Raw genomic sequence first — 17,703 nt, 5'->3', positions numbered from 1 at the left:
CTATTCTTTCTTTATCTTTTTAATACCCCGTCTCTCTATTCTTTCTTTATCCTTCTAATACCTCGTCTCTCACTTCTATCTCTGTTCCTATACCTCCTTTCTACTCTTCCTAACCGCTCTTCACCCTTCTTGACGTATCTGCCCTTCCTAACCTCACTCTTCCTTTCTTCTCTCTCTCTCTTCCTAACCTCACTCTTCCTTCCTAACCTCTCTCTCACTTCCTAACCTCACTCTTCCTTCCTAACCTCTCTTTACCCTTCCTAACATCTCTCTCCCCTTCCTAACCTCAGTCTTCCTTCATAACCTCTCTCTACCCTTCCTAACCTCACTCTTCCTTCCTAACCTCTCTCTACCCTTCCTAACATATCTCTACCCTTCCTAACCACTTTCTACCCTTCCTAACATCTCTCTACATCTCAAACCTTCCTAACATCTCTCTATCCTTCCTAAGATCTCTCTAACCTTTCTAACATCCATCTTCCCTTCCTAATCTCTCTCTACCCTCCCTAACCTATCTCAATCCTTCTTATCCTCTCTCTATCCTTCCTTCCTTCTCCTCCTGGTTAGTTTTCAGTTCTATCCTTCCTATCCTCTATTTTCACATTTGCTACCCTCTTTCATTCCCTTTAAACTAATTCCATCCATCTAGATATGGAATAAAGTCAACTTCATGGATATTTTCAAAATTCAATTTTTGATTCTAAAATTTCTAATGTTTTTTCTCCTAATTTCTCTAGGTTTCTGTGCATGAAGTGCATAAAAATAATGTATATTTTCCAACCAGGTTTAACTGCATTCATAAAGAGATAGGTATAAACTTTTGGATAAAAAAATATAAATCATCTTAGTATTCCCCATTTTAAAACTTTTTACATTTGGAGGATAGTTGTAGATTATATATGAATTAATTTATAAATCAATTTTAATTAATGGGAAAGGGTTGATAGAGGAACTTTAAAAAATCCTACAGTCTGTACTACATTTCTAATCTGGACTCTTGAACAAGCATTTCATATTATAAAATAAATATTTATATTTTGGGTGCAAAAAATCTCATGATCAAACACATGCTTCATAATCTACCCCCTTTGATTACACTATTCATAGGGAGAAATGATAAAGTTTGATTTTTAAAAGTTTGGTTAATTTATATACATATGCAAATAATAAGATATACACGGTATACATACAATATTTACATTATTAATATTAGAAGACTCCAAAATGTCGTCTTCTAGAATACTTGCTCAGGTAATCGGATAGTACTGTAGTACGGTTCTGTTGACACTATTAGTTCTTCTAAAACCAGATCTTTCACTCCAACGCAATTCCGCCTCCATCTTTAACAATCCTTGTAACCACAGCTTTCTTGTACTTTACTAGGTTAGGTTTGGTATGGATTGTTTTCCCGCGTCTAATCTCGAAGGAAAAAGCGACTAGAAACCTCGTCTGTTCTACGATTTCTGAGCGTCATAAATCGGTTTTGAAGCTGTTGATAGTGTTTGCGAGTTGGTTGCTCCAACAGCAGCTGTAGATGGCGAAGGAAAAGTTTATCGTTTAGGAACAATCGGAGAGATGGAGAATTGTTTTTGCTGAAAAAAAAAAAACATTTTTAACAAGCGAATAATTTGTTATTCTATTTTACATGCTTTTATATCCTTCTCGCTATCCTTGTTAACTTATATGAGTTCCACATGTGAAATGAAAAATATAATGGAGATACTGCAACTTCAAATTCATTTGATGAAAAGAATAAATTAATAATCACATATTACAGTTGCCCCTATCTCAAGAAATCATATATAAAGGGGGAGGGAATGTCTGATAGGCATACAACGTACATACCTTAGAATTACATCGATGGCTTCATTGAGGTCTGCATTCTTATCTTTAGAACCCTGAAGTGCATCAAGCTTAAGCCCCCAACCTCCTCCTTTAGAACCTCTAATTCCTCCTCCTGCTCCTCTTAGGGTTGCAACGTCTTGTGCTGCTCTAGGTGCACCTACTGTCAGATCTGCTGTCTGAAAATATATTTTATTTTGATTTTCTACTTTTTTCAATTATTTTTACCATTAAGAAAACTTTTTAATGTTTTTTTACAATATTTACAAATAAGAGAATATTTCGGTGGTTAAAATGCAGAAAAAAAACCCAACTTGATAATTAACCTGTTCAACTAGATTAGTCGATATAGTTCAATCTTTAAATACTGGAAAATATTTAAGTTTAAACTAATCATGGGAACAAGCTATACAGACGCGCGGTTTGTTCTCACAAATGAAAATCTATTTGAATTTAATATTTGAATAAGTTTGAAGATATTATATCATACACATAGAAAAAATAGTAAAAGCTGGGCTGGCATATATTCTTTGATATTTAAAGATTTTAAGAAAATCTGGGATAGGGAAGTATGGGATTTAAAAAATGTTTTTATTTGAAATTTTAAAGAAATTGTTCAGGAAAAACCCAGTTCTCCTTTCTCAGGGTTCATTGCTACCCTTTATTGATAAATATACTGACGTCACAAGATACACGTGTACATAAATTCATAATATTTGATTATGTTTCCATTTTTGACCTGGATCATTGCAGGGAAGCTTTCCATATTTATAACAGCATAAATTAATTTTCGGGCAAAATAACTTGAAAACTTGGTTTTCAGAGCCGGAAACTTATATCGCCAGATCTAAGACACAAAAGTTTTGCCCTCAGGTAAATATTTTTTTTGTTCATCAGCTTAGAAGGAGATGAACTTACGCTTCATATGTTTCATAAATTTTAGAGTGTCATTAATCTAAATCTTCAAATGACGTCAGCTCTCACTTTAGATAATTAATTTTGTAACGCGGCATCGTGCTACAGCCATATTTGAAAATATTCACGCCATTTTGTTGGATTTTCCCACTAAATCTTATGATTATTATAAAGAAAAATCAAAAAAGGGACAATTGAATATTGCAGGATACGTTCTTTTATATTTGGTGTTTGTTCTTAAAAGATTCTATTTTACAAATTTTTAACTTGAAAATTAGTTTTTTAAAATAGATTGTTTGCTGTTGCTCACTTCTAGTGCAAAATAAACCCGCAATAAAACATAATTGTGTTTTATTGCGGGTTTAAGCCGACTTACCCAGAACTGAAATTTTAAACAAAATCTTAATTTTCTAAAATATATTTAAAAGGAAATGCTGAGACATCAATTAAGATAATTAAAAGTGAAGCCGCCCGGGCTCAAAGTAAGGGGAATTTACAGGCTATCCAAACTCCATGTTCTTTGTTGTTGAGAACAGGCTCTATGTTCTTTAAAGTCAGAAAAATTATTCTATGTTCTTTGTAGTTAAGAACAGGCTACCTTTATGTTCTTTGTAGTTATGAACAGGCTACCTTTAAATTTAAGAACGAGATAACTTCATGTTCTGCACAGTTAAGAACAGGCTATCTTTATGTTATTTAAATTTAAAAACAGGATAACTCTATGTTCTGCACAGTTAAGAACAGGCTACCTTTATGTTCTTCACACTTAGGAACAGGCTAACTACGTGTTCATTGTAGTTAAAAACAGGCTACCTATATGTTCTTTGAATTTAAGAACAGGCTAACTCTATGTTCGTTGTAGGTAAAACCAGGCTAACTTTATGTTCTTTGAATTTAAGAACAGGCTAACTCTATGTTCATTGTAGGTAAGACCAGGCTAACTTTATGTTCTTTAAATTTAAGAACAGGCTAACTCTATGTTCATGTAGGTAAGAACAGACTTCCTTTATATTCTTTAAATTTAAAAACAAGATAACTCTATGTTCTTTAAATTTAAAAACAAGATAACTCTATGTTCTTTAAATTAATGAACAGGCTAACATAATGTTCTTCATAGTTAAGAACAGGCTAACTCTCTGATCTATGAAGGGTATGTACTATGAATAAAAGAAGAAAAACAATTTAGATTAATCGAGCACTCAAGTTCAAATTTGCTTGTTAATTGCACTTCATTTGCAAACAGTAAATTTAAAGTACATTTGCAGTTCACAACACAACTGAATAATATCCCTGTTTTAATGAGGCCTAATCAACACTATGTAATAACACTAAATACCAGGCCTAGTGGAGAAAAAGCATGAAATGGGTAAATATTTGGGAGGACCCGGATACATATTAGAGTTTTGAAAACCCATCAAACACAAAAAGTTTATTTTCAACAATATTTAAATGTTTACTCTCATGAACCCGAAACATGTTTAGAACAAAATATATTTTCTTGTTTTAAATCTGCATAGAAAGAGTATTAACTCACCAATGTAACTAGCAGAAAAGGTAAAATCAGCAGTGAGATGCATTTAGGACACGCTGTTAACTCCATGATCCGTCCTTTGCTGAGCTCTGTGAGAAACTAACCCGGAGAGTCGCCGCTCTGTCTGTTCCTCTATACCCGGAGCAGGGTTATATATATACCTACTCACTACACTCTCTGAGAAACCGAACAAACTTTATTTTACGATACTAAGTACTGCTCTATAGGTCACCCGGTGTTATGTGCAGAGTGATGTCTTTCTTGCTCAAGGTGTGGTTGAAAACTAATTAGGAGAATGGAACCTCAGAGCTTATAATAACTGGATCCATGAGGCGCGGATACAACCTCTGAAACCCGTCCCGCTTCTGGAACTCATAAGATTCTTTTAGAAAATTAAAGAATTTTCTCTGCTTGATTTTAATCAAAACAAAACTTATTTTTCTAACAAACAGGGTTGCTCAGAAGAAAAAAATACAAATGTGGTTTTTAACTGTCTGGGTTAAAATATAATAAAATGATGTCTAAAGGCAAGCTTAATAAAGTTTAAGAGAAACCCATCCTGATATTCTGGTGGATTAAACACATCCTTGATGAGTGACCCCGTAGCGGATATAAAAACAACTTCAAGTGCAACCCATATTCATGCTCATCCCCCAAAGTACGTCTTCTAATCCTAATCAAAGTAAATAGGCCTCTTGAACTATATGTACTTCCTAATGATTAAACATTCGATATGGTTATAAAATACCGATATTTGCATATTTTTCTAACGTACGCATGTTAAAACATTGATTTATGGAGTTGAAAATATTTTAAAATGTATAAACAAAACAATGAGAAACCGAACCTAAATTCATAATTCAAGGATAAATTTTCTTTCTACGAGCATTTTATAAAGACGAAAATGCTAATATTAAGAATTAGCAATGCAATATGCAAAAAAAAGGAATTATAAACTTTTAAAAATTGTTACTTTTTACTAATCTACTACTAAATTTAATAAAATGACTTTAAAAATTATACTTTTACAGGTCTATTAATATTTGAACAAACAATGCAACTTGGAGATTCATAAATTCAGAAAATATACATTACGTAAATATATGGACGTCTGGATCATGATGCACATTTTACAAAGTACATAATTGTTTGAAAAAAAATCTTTCCGATAGAAATGTTAAGGTAATGACAACATAGTATTCCTATTTCCCCGCTAAAAATTGTGCAGACATCAGCTTAGATTTAGTTTATTTTTAAGATTGAGGAACTCCTGGAATGCCCCGCACAATTCTCAAGGAATTCTTTGCGGAACAGAAAGTGCATGCCCAGCGATTCTTGAGCGCTCAAATACATGAAAATATTAAACACATAACATGTTCCATTAAAGAAACAATTCAGACACGTAAGTTGAATTGTGAAGTATTTATTTTTAAATCATAATTACAATAAACGATTTTTCTATATTCTCCTCCCCTAACTCGTTCTAGCCACAGCGGTCGGCCCTCTGTAAGGAAGCCTTTATTGCCATGGGAGACCCAGTCCAATCTAAAAATTAAATACTAACAGAAAATCAGTATTTGTATACAAAAAGAACACAATTATGAGAAAAATGTATGCAATCAAAAGCGAATTTGCTCTAGTAGAAAGTGTATTCCTAGACATCATCATATCTTTGCAATAATCTAAGTTTATATCACCAGGTTATATAGATATAGGGATTAGAAAATCAGAGTTTGTGGTAAAAACTCCTTTCTAACTTGGAAAAATATTACTGATCCATTTTTTGATGTTTGCATAGAAAATGAGTAGATTCTAAAATATTCTAAAAAAAGTCCAGACTTGAAGGTAGTGTTCGCGAAAAATGCGATAAAAAAATATCAAAGGACAAGGTTTTGCGATACCTTAAAGTTGACCCAGTCTTGAAAATTGATGCGAATTTTAATAGTCAGTCAAAAGCAAAGTTCACGAAGAGCCCTTAAAGGACTTGAATTCTTGTCTTCAGGAATGTATTTGAAAGAAAAGTACAAAAGTGCAGAACTAATTACAGGTTCCTATTCTCACCACACCCGTTGCTCTTTGCTCCAGTTAGGAACCGGATGGATCTGGAAGGATCTAGAACTTGACTCTCCAACCTCTTTGGGAACCTGAAGCAATTCTTTTGCATGATCTGAGAAGAAGTGTCAATCTGAACCTAATCTCTGGATAATGTTAATGGAAGGAAAGATAATACCGGCGCCGTCTAGATGCAGGGGATAATATAACATGTTTTCATCATAATTTCTAAGGGGAAAAATGTTATAAAAAAATAAAACATGTTTAGAGTAAAATTCAGAATTGTTTAAGTGAAGATCACTTTTAAAGTTTTTTATAACGTCTATTTTGAAAGATTTGTTAATTTTTGATTGAAAAACAGGACTTGCTTCTTTCATAAGGTTGCAGGCAGAGGAAAACAATAAACTTTAATGGGGGGCTCTTTAAAAATGAGTTTGGCAAAATCTAAGACGTTTTTACGTTTTTTATCTTTAATAAATCGACTATTTTTTATTTGCATGCATCTTAAACTACATAGTACATATAAAGTATAAAATAACTAAAGAAATAATAAAAAAATGTTTAAATGATAGTTTGTATATCACTAATAATATTTCCCACAGAAGAGGATGAGTCCTAGTTTTAATTTTAAAAAATTGTAAGTATGTCACTCCTTTTATCCTCTCAGAGCCCGTTCTCTCTATAGATAATGGTCGTGTAGTTCACGTACTTTGGGGGGATGATATGTTGGCCGCTAGATATGTTTCATGCTAAATTCTTATCTGATAGATGGATATTTCTCCGTACACTTGACGACCAATATAGGAACGTCAAGTTGTCGACCAATGTATTTTATGGAAGGAACGACCTCAGATATTTGCCCACGACAGTAAACAAAAATACATTTTGCGTCTTCAATAAGTTGGTGCACTGCTGAAACCTGGTACGGAGACTAATGACGCTTCTAATTTTACGCCGGTTCACTCCTAATGCGTCCGTACAACTTTTGAACAATTTGATCACATATTCTCCTTTTTACCTCTTTGGCCCCCTTATTGCAATTTTACGATACCTTTATCCCACTGAACCCAGCATTAGGGCCTCTTCATCTTACTGAACCAAAACCCTTTCATTCTAATGGACCCCAACCATATGGCCACTTCATTTAAATGAACCCCCAACGTTATGACCCTTTCATTTTTATGTACCCCAACCTTATGTTCCCTTCATTTAATTGGACCCCAACCTTATGATTTTTCCATCCTAATGAACCCCAAACGTAAAATCCCTTTTGTACTAAACACTGAACCTTATGGCCCTTTCATTTAAATGAACCCCAAGCATATGGCTTCTTCATAAAAATCATAAAAACCTCTAATGTCATGGCCCTTTTCTTTTTATGTACCTCAACCTTATGGCTCCTTCATTTTATTAAACCCCAACCTTATGGTTTTATTAACCTAATGAGCCCACAAACCCACAAACATGGCCTCTCATTACGATGGACCCTAACTATATGGCTCCGTCATTCCGATGCACTCCAACCAAATGACCCCTATGTCCTATTAATCCACCAACCTTATGGCCCCTTATCACAAACAATGAACCCCAACCTTATGGCCCTTTCTTCCCAATGAACCCCAATCTCTCGATACCAATTAATCCTAAAGTACCCCTACCGTATGGCCCTTAATCAGAACGAACCCAAACCTCTCTATATCCCACCCTTTATTTTTATTTTTGTCTTTGAATATTAATTTATATTTGATAAAAGAATCAAGTTTTTCTTGTTGTAAAATGATGCTGTCATTTATGCAAAGACTTTACAAACCAAGACTACTTTTCCTCCCCTCTAGGCTTCTCGGGATATTATAGTAAATTAATCCCTCTGTAGAAAATGTGTCAAAATTTAAAGATTTAATATGTCTAGATGTTGCGTTTCTTTTCAACCTTTATTATGTCTCTGTATTATTTTGTCTCTGATTTCAAGTTTGGTACTTTTTGACACCGCTATGAGGAAAAATATGCTAATTAGAACCAGAAGCCAGGGGGTAAACATTTTCAATATTATAAAATTATCATTTTTCGAGGATGGTGGGTGGGTGGATCTTGAAAATCGGACATAAACCGGCACAATTTTCCCATTTTTATGCTAGATATTACCCAAAATTTCTTTCTTTCTTTTTGAACTCATGGATAAAAAACCCATTCTTAATAAGAGAGGAGGAGGGGGGGATTTTTAAGGGAAGTGATTTTTCAACAAAAGAAACCCCAATGTCAAATTTTATGATTTGATAATAAAATCAAAGTACAAAGATCAAGAATCTTTACAAAAAAAATAAAATTTGTAAAATAATTTTTGCAATATTATTACGAAGGTCGGACCAAAGATTTATCAAAGACAAGACAATTAAAATAAATCCTTGTTTATAAAACCAGAGAAAATACTACTTTCGCTATCTAACTCATATTTCACAGAAATTCACAAAGTTGTGAAAATTATTCACAAAATAATAAGACGAGGAAAACATTGAAGTTTTACCAGACTTTAACCCTTGGTTCTCACCTTTCAAGCCAAGGATATAAAGGTTTAAAAGCTGAAATGCCTGTTACTATATTTCGCTTTGAAGAATCGATTCTCGTGTAAGAATGAGACGGGTTTCAGAAAGCTTGAGCTCAAGGTTTGAAATAAAGCGGAAAGGGACTAATTGTAATTTCAAGTGAGCCTCCATTTGCAGAAAGGTATGTCAGATCCCCACAAGTATTTTTTAAATCCTTGACTGATCATTCAGTCATGTATGACAGACTTATCCTAATGTTATATTTATGAAGTGTTAATATTTACTTAAAAAAAAATTGCTAAAAAATAATTATTTTTAATTGAATATTTTAAAACCATGTTGGACACAGAGTATTCTGGATTTTCAAGAATAATACAATAAATCCCGGATATATAAATACATAGCAAGAGTTTTTATAATGTCGTATTCTCAACATATTTAAGATAAAATGCCGCGAAAAAACGAGTTTTTCGGTAATTTTAACACAATTTTAGAGATAAAACCACGGAGTTTAGTCAATTATCAGTCCAAGGGTACTATCATAAATCATCATAAATCCTTACATGGAGGGTCACTTGAAATTTCGCTTACAGTCCCTTTAAACCAACTCGAGGACCTCTGTTGTTCCATCTCTAAAATCTCTGCTTCTGAATATATTCAATATGTTGGAATTCAAGATATAATAACATATTTATTTAAAGAATCTGTTTTCAAATCTAGTAATTTTCCATATTAAACATTTAGCTTGACAATCATTTATCATATAAGCTGGGCTGAGAAGCATATTTGCGTTTTTGAAACAATTTATACTGCATTGCATTGCATGAAAAAAATTGCACATTCATATAAATTAAAACGTATAAATATAAATTTACAACACACACATTTCAAACCTTTAATTAAAATGCAATTTTTTTATTTGGAAAACTCAGAACGATAAGAAACTTTAAGCTTAATTTATTTTACTGAGAGAAAAAAGATATATTTATACTTATTTATATAATCCACCAAATCTCAGAAGTATGAATTACGCAATTTAATATTTTTTCATGAAAATTCTAAACTAATCACACAGATGTTGAAGAAGAAAATAAACTCGAGAAAATTCACAAAATGCTACTTTTTCAAAAATTTTTAAGAGTTTAAACATTTTTATACAAAGTGAAAACCTGCAAACATGCACAAACTCTAACAACTAAAATTTGGTTTTGATAGATATTAAAGAAAAAATTTGAAATAAAAATTTGATTTTTATTTTCCTTTTTTTTGATAAATCATTTCTCCTGTATAGTGGACATTTATCTGCAAATGTTNATTTTAAATTTGAATTTCCCGGGAAAATCTGAACCAATCAGAGAAAAGGATTTACGGAGAATATTACATAACCATCGCTAATCAGCTGATTACGTAACCGAAAACAAAACATATTTCGAGTTACAACCGTATTTTGGGTTTACATGCAAAAATATTTAACCTCACGGTTAAAGTTCAGGTTTAAATTAAGTCAGAAGTGGCATTTAACCATGAACTTAAAATTTAAGTTAAAACTTTTTGTTCTTTAGTTTTAGACTCTGGTCTTAATATTTTGCGTAATTTTCATAACTGTTTAAATTCATGTGTGAAGCAGAACTAAATGTTTTCAACCTCAAGAATAACAATGCATTTAATACAAACGTTTTAAACCACTTTTCTTTTCCTTCTTATTGATATTTATTAATAAATTCTTAATCCTGATTTGGCTGCTTTGAACAGGAAAATTCCAATTCTAGGAATAGAATATTTTTAATCCTGTTTCAGAACCATGCCCTGATCATGTATTTAAAACAATATTAGAGCATATCAACCTCAACCGTGGGACAAACTTAAGATCGAAATAAAAATAATTTTTGAAAGGGTTGTGATTGAATTTTTCGTAAGAAAAAATATAAATTATATAAAACTTCTCCCTCTAATATTTTTTTCAATTTTATCTCCACCCTTACTTATCTATATAATAAAGCTCCTTGCTCATATATATATATGTATATTATATGTTAGCTATAGCTGGCCTAACAGCTGAGCCAAATTGACTAAAATATTTTGAGGAAATCCATTCGAGTTCGAATATTTTTTTCTTCATAATTAGATTTTTTCGTTTGCCATGGGCAACGCTGGGCTTTTTAGTTAGCATTAAATATTATTTCTTGTAGCTTAATTTTCAAGTTTTGTCATTTATTCACTCAAACTCCTTTTTTATCTTAAACTTCATCAAAAATTCATTAAATCTTGAAAATTCAGTAAACAATCTACTCAGGTAGTTCTTGGTTTTTCATCTACAAGCAAGAAAATTGCCAAGATTTTCCTATTCATTCCAGACAGAAAACCGACATTTTGGGCCAGTTATTTTTCAGATAAAGGTTGAGGTAGTGGTAGAGGGGTACAGTGCTAGAGGGGTACTGTGGTACAGTGGTACAGTGGTATAGGGGTACAGTGGTACAGTGATACAGGGGTACAGTGGTACAGGGGTTCAGTGGTACAGTGGTACAGTGGTACAGTGGTACAGTGGTACAGTGGTACAGTGGTACAGTGGTACAGTGGTACAGTGGTACAGTGGTACAGGGGTACAGTGGTACAGTGATACAGTGGTACAGTGGTATAGTGGTACCGTGGTACAGTGGTACAGTGGTATAGTGGTACATGGGTACAGTGGTACAGGGGTACAGTGGTACAGTGGTACATTGGTACAGTGGTACATTGCAGGTACAGTGGTACAGGGGTACTGTGGTACAGTGGTACAGTGGTACAGCGGTACAGGGGTACAGTGGTACAGTGTTACAGTGGTACAGTGGTACAGTGGTACAGTGGTACTGTGGTACAGTGGTACAGTGGTACAGTGGTACAGTGGTACAGCGGTACAGGGGTACTGTTGGGACTAAATAGTCACTTAGGACGAAATAATGCAGTCTCTGCTTTGGGAAAAATTCTTATCTAAAAAAGTCTATGGGCGCGGAGCTTTAATAATTTCTATTGATCCGATGCAAATCTACGATGAAAGGCCTAACCCTGGAGTTGGATCAGGGTTGTAATTATATAAATTATATAAATAAAGAATACAAATAGAGAACTGCGGGTACAATGCAATGTTTTTACAAGTAGCAGAGAACGGTATAATTATATTGATTAATTTAAATTATAGGATTAGACAAATTATTTTCTTTGTTCTCTCTGCAAATACTTTTCATCCACACATCTCGTGCTTCATTCGTTTTATAATCAAGCCAAAAAAAGAGTGATTTTAGGACTTGATTTGGGGGCAATATAAACACATTTTACGAGAGTTTTCAGTTCAATAGTTTTAACATACAACATTTTTAGAGGGTGCACAATTGTCTGGAGAAACTATTGGATGGGTTCAATCTCTGCAAAACTCTAGTTTGTTTGGTCAGTCAGTGTACTGCAGATTATTGCAGAATACACCGAAAGGTTAGTTGAGGGTGAGTTCTAGGGGTTCAATACTCCTATTATACTATTCCTCGTATACCGTGAAGAAGACACGGATTCGTTTATGAAAACCCACGTGCAAAAAAAATGTCTGGGCCTGTGTTACGTCACCCTGGGATAATAGTGTTTATGATTTTAGCCCAAATTTGCAGACACTGAAATTTTTATGAGTTCCATATAAAAACTGAAAACGCATACGTCATCAAGAATATCATACTTCAAAGCCTCATCCCCACTTTTCTTTCCCCCTTTTCCAGTGTGTCACGAACCCTTCAAACGAAACTATTTTGTCGCCTAAAATTGAATGAAGAGTGAACACGGCTTTTTCCCTCAGAATGACGTAAGTTTCCGTGCATGGTCTAAAAGTAGGCTTTTTCGATTTTTTATATTTCATGCTCAGCCATTTTATTCTTTTTTTTCTTGTTGGTATCACCGATTTTTGATTTTAACATTTTCGACGATTCGATGAATATTTCGTTGCAACCCTTTTCTGAAAGAGTAGACTGCCTGTCTCCTTAGAAACATTCTAGAACAGAGCTTTAGTGTTTTCTTTAATCTAAACAAAGTTTTCTCAAGCTGAAACATATGTGTCCATACATAAACTCCCCCATCTCTCCCCTCACTTACTTCTACGCCACCATGCCGTAAGTTTTATTCCGAATGATGTCATCTAATGACATGAGCTCATGCTAGAAATAATAAAACCCAAGATTATGTTCTCCCTTTTTATATATCACACTTCACACACACACTCAAAGTCAAGCTGTTTAACAAACAGACAGACGGACACTACACTGACCCTAAATTCCGTCCATGCAACTTTTTAGCTAAGGAATTTCTATCGTCTGCTGACAATATATCTTCTGGCAAAAACAATTATAAACTATACGCATCTTCGGAATTAAACTCTATAGCCACAATTTTAAATTTTATAAATCCTTTATCTTCGCAACCTGTTGGTTTTTTTTAAATATAAACCTTCTTTTGCTTCTATTAATCAACAATTTATGCCCTTACGCTCATTTGTTTAAAAAAGAATGATTGCGTAGAGAACCTTTTTTGATATGGAATGTTAAGATTCTCTTCAAAGACTTGTAAGCATGTGATGAAGATTTCGTTAACAGACCATTTAAGTTCAAGTTTGCCTTGTTTCCTTGTGACAATTGTACAATTTTAACCCCTAAATGTGTTTAATCTCACCTTGAAGCCCTTTAGGTAAAGTAAAACCACTGTTGTGGATCCTAAAACCTATTCTTATGGATCTTAAAAACCCCTTGTTGCGGTCCCTAAAACTCCATTTGAGGCCCCTAAAAACCCCTGTTGTGGCTCCTAAAACCTCTTTTAATGGTCCTTAAAAACCCCTTGTTGTGGTCCCTAAATTCCTGTTGGGGCCCCTACAAACCCCTGTTGTGGCCCCTAAAACCCCCTTTTATGGTCCTTAAAAACTCCTTGTTGTGGTTCCTGAAAACTCCTGTTATGGCACCTAAAAACCCCTGTTGTGCCCCTAAAAATTATTGTTGTGGCCCCTAAAACCCCTGTTGTGGCACTAAAAATCACTGCTGTGGCCCCTAAAAAGAAAAACAAACTGACTGTCTCCAGTATCTAAAATATCCCCAAAATGTTTCAGCCTGAAAACCTAAACAATAAACAACTTCTAACATTTCCCTAGTTTTTTAAGTTAACTGCCCCCCCCCTCCCAGACCTGAAATTAAATTAAGCATTAACAAATTCAGAATCTAAAATTAACATATGTAAAGTTTGGAAAAAAGATTTAGGGAAATTGACTTAACATTTGGTCAGTTCTATATTTGATATGGTAACTATATTTGATATGTTAACTATATTTGATATGTTAACTATATTTGATATGTTAACTATATTTGATATTTTAACTATATTTAATATGGTAACTATATTTGATATGTTAACTATATTTGATATTTTAACTATATTTAATATGGTAACAATATTTGATATGGTAATTATATTTGATATGGTTACTATATTTGATATGTTAACTATATTTGATATGGTAACTATATTTAATATGGTATTTAGATTTGACATGGTAACTCTCCTTTTCGTCTCTGTTAGAAAAAAAAATGTTTTTTTATGGGGTTAATCAAATCTGTGCAACTTGATTATGTTAACATGTTATATGTGCAATAAAATAATACTTACTTGAATTGTAACTAACCATTTGAATGGTAACTATCGATTTGAATGGCAACTAACCATTTGAATGGTAACTAACCATTTGAATGGTAACTATTGATTTGAATGGTAACTAACCATTTGAATGGTAACTAACCATTTTAATAGTAACTAACCATTTGAATGGTAACTAACCATTTGAATGGTAACTAACCATTTGAATGGTAACTAACCATTTTAATAGTAACTAATCCTTTAAATGGTATCTAACCGTTAAAATGGTATCTTACCATTTAGATTGCAACTTACCAATTAAATGGTAACTAACCATTTAAATATTATAGTTCTAATCATTCGAACATTATAACTAACTATTTGATTGGTATATTTAAATGGTATTTTTTTAACGACAGCTATGGTTAAATGGTAGCTAGCTAATCATATTTGAATATTTACAAACCATTAAATGATAGTCCACATATTTGAGTGTTAACCATTTGAATGGTTCCTCCTATTTTTATTGTAACTATCCATTTTAATAGTTACTTATTGGAATTTGGTATATAGCTATTTCATTTCCATTCAAGTGGTTATTTGCCGAAGTCCAAAAGTCCAGAATTGAAAATAGAATTTGGTTCTCTTTAAACTGAGATGAGCCATATAGATTGAGTCATATTGATTCTATTGAAAACTACTTGTAAATGTACAGTATACAAGTGTACAGTGTATAATGATAATGGATCCTGGAAGAGGGGGGGAGTAGGCGGGAGGAGAGCGGGGATAGGGGTAGGGGGAGAGACAGTATATAATGATAAAGGATCCTGGAAGAGGGGGGAGTAGGAGGGAGGAGAGAGGGGATAGGGGCAGGGGGGAGAGGATGATTAGGAATGTGACATAACCTTTAATTTCTTAGAACTCCACCTCTTTATTCTGAGAACAAGATACATTCATATTTATGGTAGATGACGGTATGTATCGTAATATATATATGTATCAAATACACATTCATAATACACGTGAATTCATGATACATGTGTATTCAGGATACATGTTTATTCATGATACATGTGAATTCATGATACATGTGTATTCAGGATACATGTGTATTCATGATACACGTGAATTCATTATACATGTGTATTCAGGATACATGTGTATTCATAATACACGTGAATTCATGATACATGTGTATTCATGATACACGTGAATTCATGATAAATGTGAATTCAGGATACACGTGAATTCATGATACATGTGTATTCATGATACACGTGAATTCATGATACATATGTATTCAGGGTACATGTGAATTCATGATACACGTGAATTCATGATACATGTGTATTCAGGATACATGTGTATTCATGATACACGTGAATTCATGATACACGTGAATTCAGGGTACATGTGAATTCATGATACACGTGAATTCAGGATACACGTGAATTCATGATACATGTGTATTCATGATACACGTGAATTCAGGTGATACATGTGTATTCATGATACACGTGAATTCATGATACATGTGTATTCATGATACATGTGTATTCATGATACACGTGAATTCAGGATACACGTTAATTCAGGATACACGTGAATTCATGATACATGTGAATTCAGGATACACGTGAATTCATGATACACGTGAATTCATGATACATGTGAATTCATGATACATGTGTATTCAGGATACACGTGAATTCATGATACATGTGTATTCTTGATACACGTGAATTCATGATACATGTGTATTTATGATACACGTGAATTCAGGATACACGTGTATTCATGATACATGTGTATTCAGGACACATGTGTATTCATGATACACGTGAATTCATGATACATGTGTATTCATGATACATGTGTATTCATGATACACGTGAATTCATGATTCATGTGTATTCATGATACACGTGAATTCATGATACATGTGTATTCATGATACACGTGAATTCATGATACATGTGTATTGATACACGTGAATTCATGATACACGTGAATTCATGATACATGTGTATTCATGATACACGTGAATTCATGATACATGTGTATTCAGGATACATGTGAATTCATGATACACGTGAATTCATGATACATGTGTTTTCATGATACACGTGAATTCATGATACATGTGTATTCATGATACACGTGAAACATGATACATGTGTATTCATGATACATGTGTATTCAGGATACACGTGAATTCATGATACACGTGAATTCATGATACACGTGAATTCATGATACACGTGAATTCATGATACATGTGTATTCATGATACAAGTGAATTCATGATACATGTGTATTCAGGATACATGTGAATTCATGATACACGTGAATTCATGATTCATGTGTATTCATGATAAACGTGAATTTATGATACATGTGAATTCATGATACACGTGAATTCATGATACATGTGTATTCATGATAAATGTGTATTCAGGATACATGTGTATTCATGATACACGTGAATTCATGATAAATGTGTATTCATGATACATGTGTATTCATAATACACGTGAATTCATGATACATGTGTATTCATGATACACGTGAATTCATGATAAATGTGTATTCAGGATACACGTGAATTCATGATACATGTGTATTCATTATACACGTGAATTCATGATACATATGTATTCATTATACATTTGTATTCATGATACATGTGTATTCAGGTTACACGTGTATTCAGGATACACGTGAATTCAGGATACACCTGAATTCAGGATACATGTGAATTCATGATACACGTGAATTCAGGATACACGTTTATTCAGGATACACGTGAATTCATGATACATGTGAATTCAGGATACACGTGAATTCATGATACACGTGAATTCATGAAACATGTGAATTCATGATACGTGTGTATTCAGGATACACGTGAATTCATGATAAATGTGTATTCATAATACACGTGAATTCATGATACATGTGTATTCATGATACACGTGAATTCAGGATACACGTGAATTCATGTTACATGTGTATTCATGATACACGTGAATTCATGATACATGTGTATTCATGACACATGTGTATTCAGGATACATGTGTATTCAAAATACACGTGAATTCATGATACATGTGTATTCATGATACATGTGTATTCAGGATACACGTGAATTCATGATACACGTGAATTCATGATACATGTGTATTCATGATACA

The 17,703-nt window shown here is 33.3% G+C and overlaps 1 protein-coding gene and 1 long non-coding RNA gene across 2 annotated transcripts; both read right to left on the bottom strand.

The window, feature by feature from the left end:
* Positions 1–1,015: 1,015 nt before the first annotated feature.
* Positions 1,016–4,576, bottom strand: LOC111712391 (uncharacterized). Its single transcript, XM_023486977.1, has 3 exons — positions 4,292–4,576; positions 1,846–2,021; positions 1,016–1,592 (listed from the first exon to the last, which is right to left on the bottom strand). Exons 1-3 carry the CDS (start codon positions 4,355–4,357, stop codon positions 1,415–1,417), a joined length of 420 nt encoding a protein of 139 aa, XP_023342745.1. The 5' UTR covers positions 4,358–4,576; the 3' UTR covers positions 1,016–1,414.
* Positions 4,577–5,691: 1,115 nt separating this feature from the next.
* On the bottom strand, positions 5,692–7,064 carry LOC111712390 (uncharacterized). Its single transcript, XR_002767439.1, has 2 exons — positions 6,350–7,064; positions 5,692–5,833 (listed from the first exon to the last, which is right to left on the bottom strand). It is a non-coding gene; the product is annotated as an uncharacterized LOC111712390 (long non-coding RNA).
* Between the last annotated feature and the right edge of the window lie 10,639 nt (positions 7,065–17,703).

This window comes from Eurytemora carolleeae, unplaced genomic scaffold (genome assembly GCF_000591075.1).
Source record: "Eurytemora carolleeae unplaced genomic scaffold, Eaff_2.0 scaffold1264, whole genome shotgun sequence".
In the NCBI taxonomy this organism is placed as follows: domain Eukaryota; kingdom Metazoa; phylum Arthropoda; class Copepoda; order Calanoida; family Temoridae; genus Eurytemora; species Eurytemora carolleeae.
Note: the sequence above shows the minus strand (reverse complement) of the source record. Positions and strands in the feature narration are given on the sequence as shown.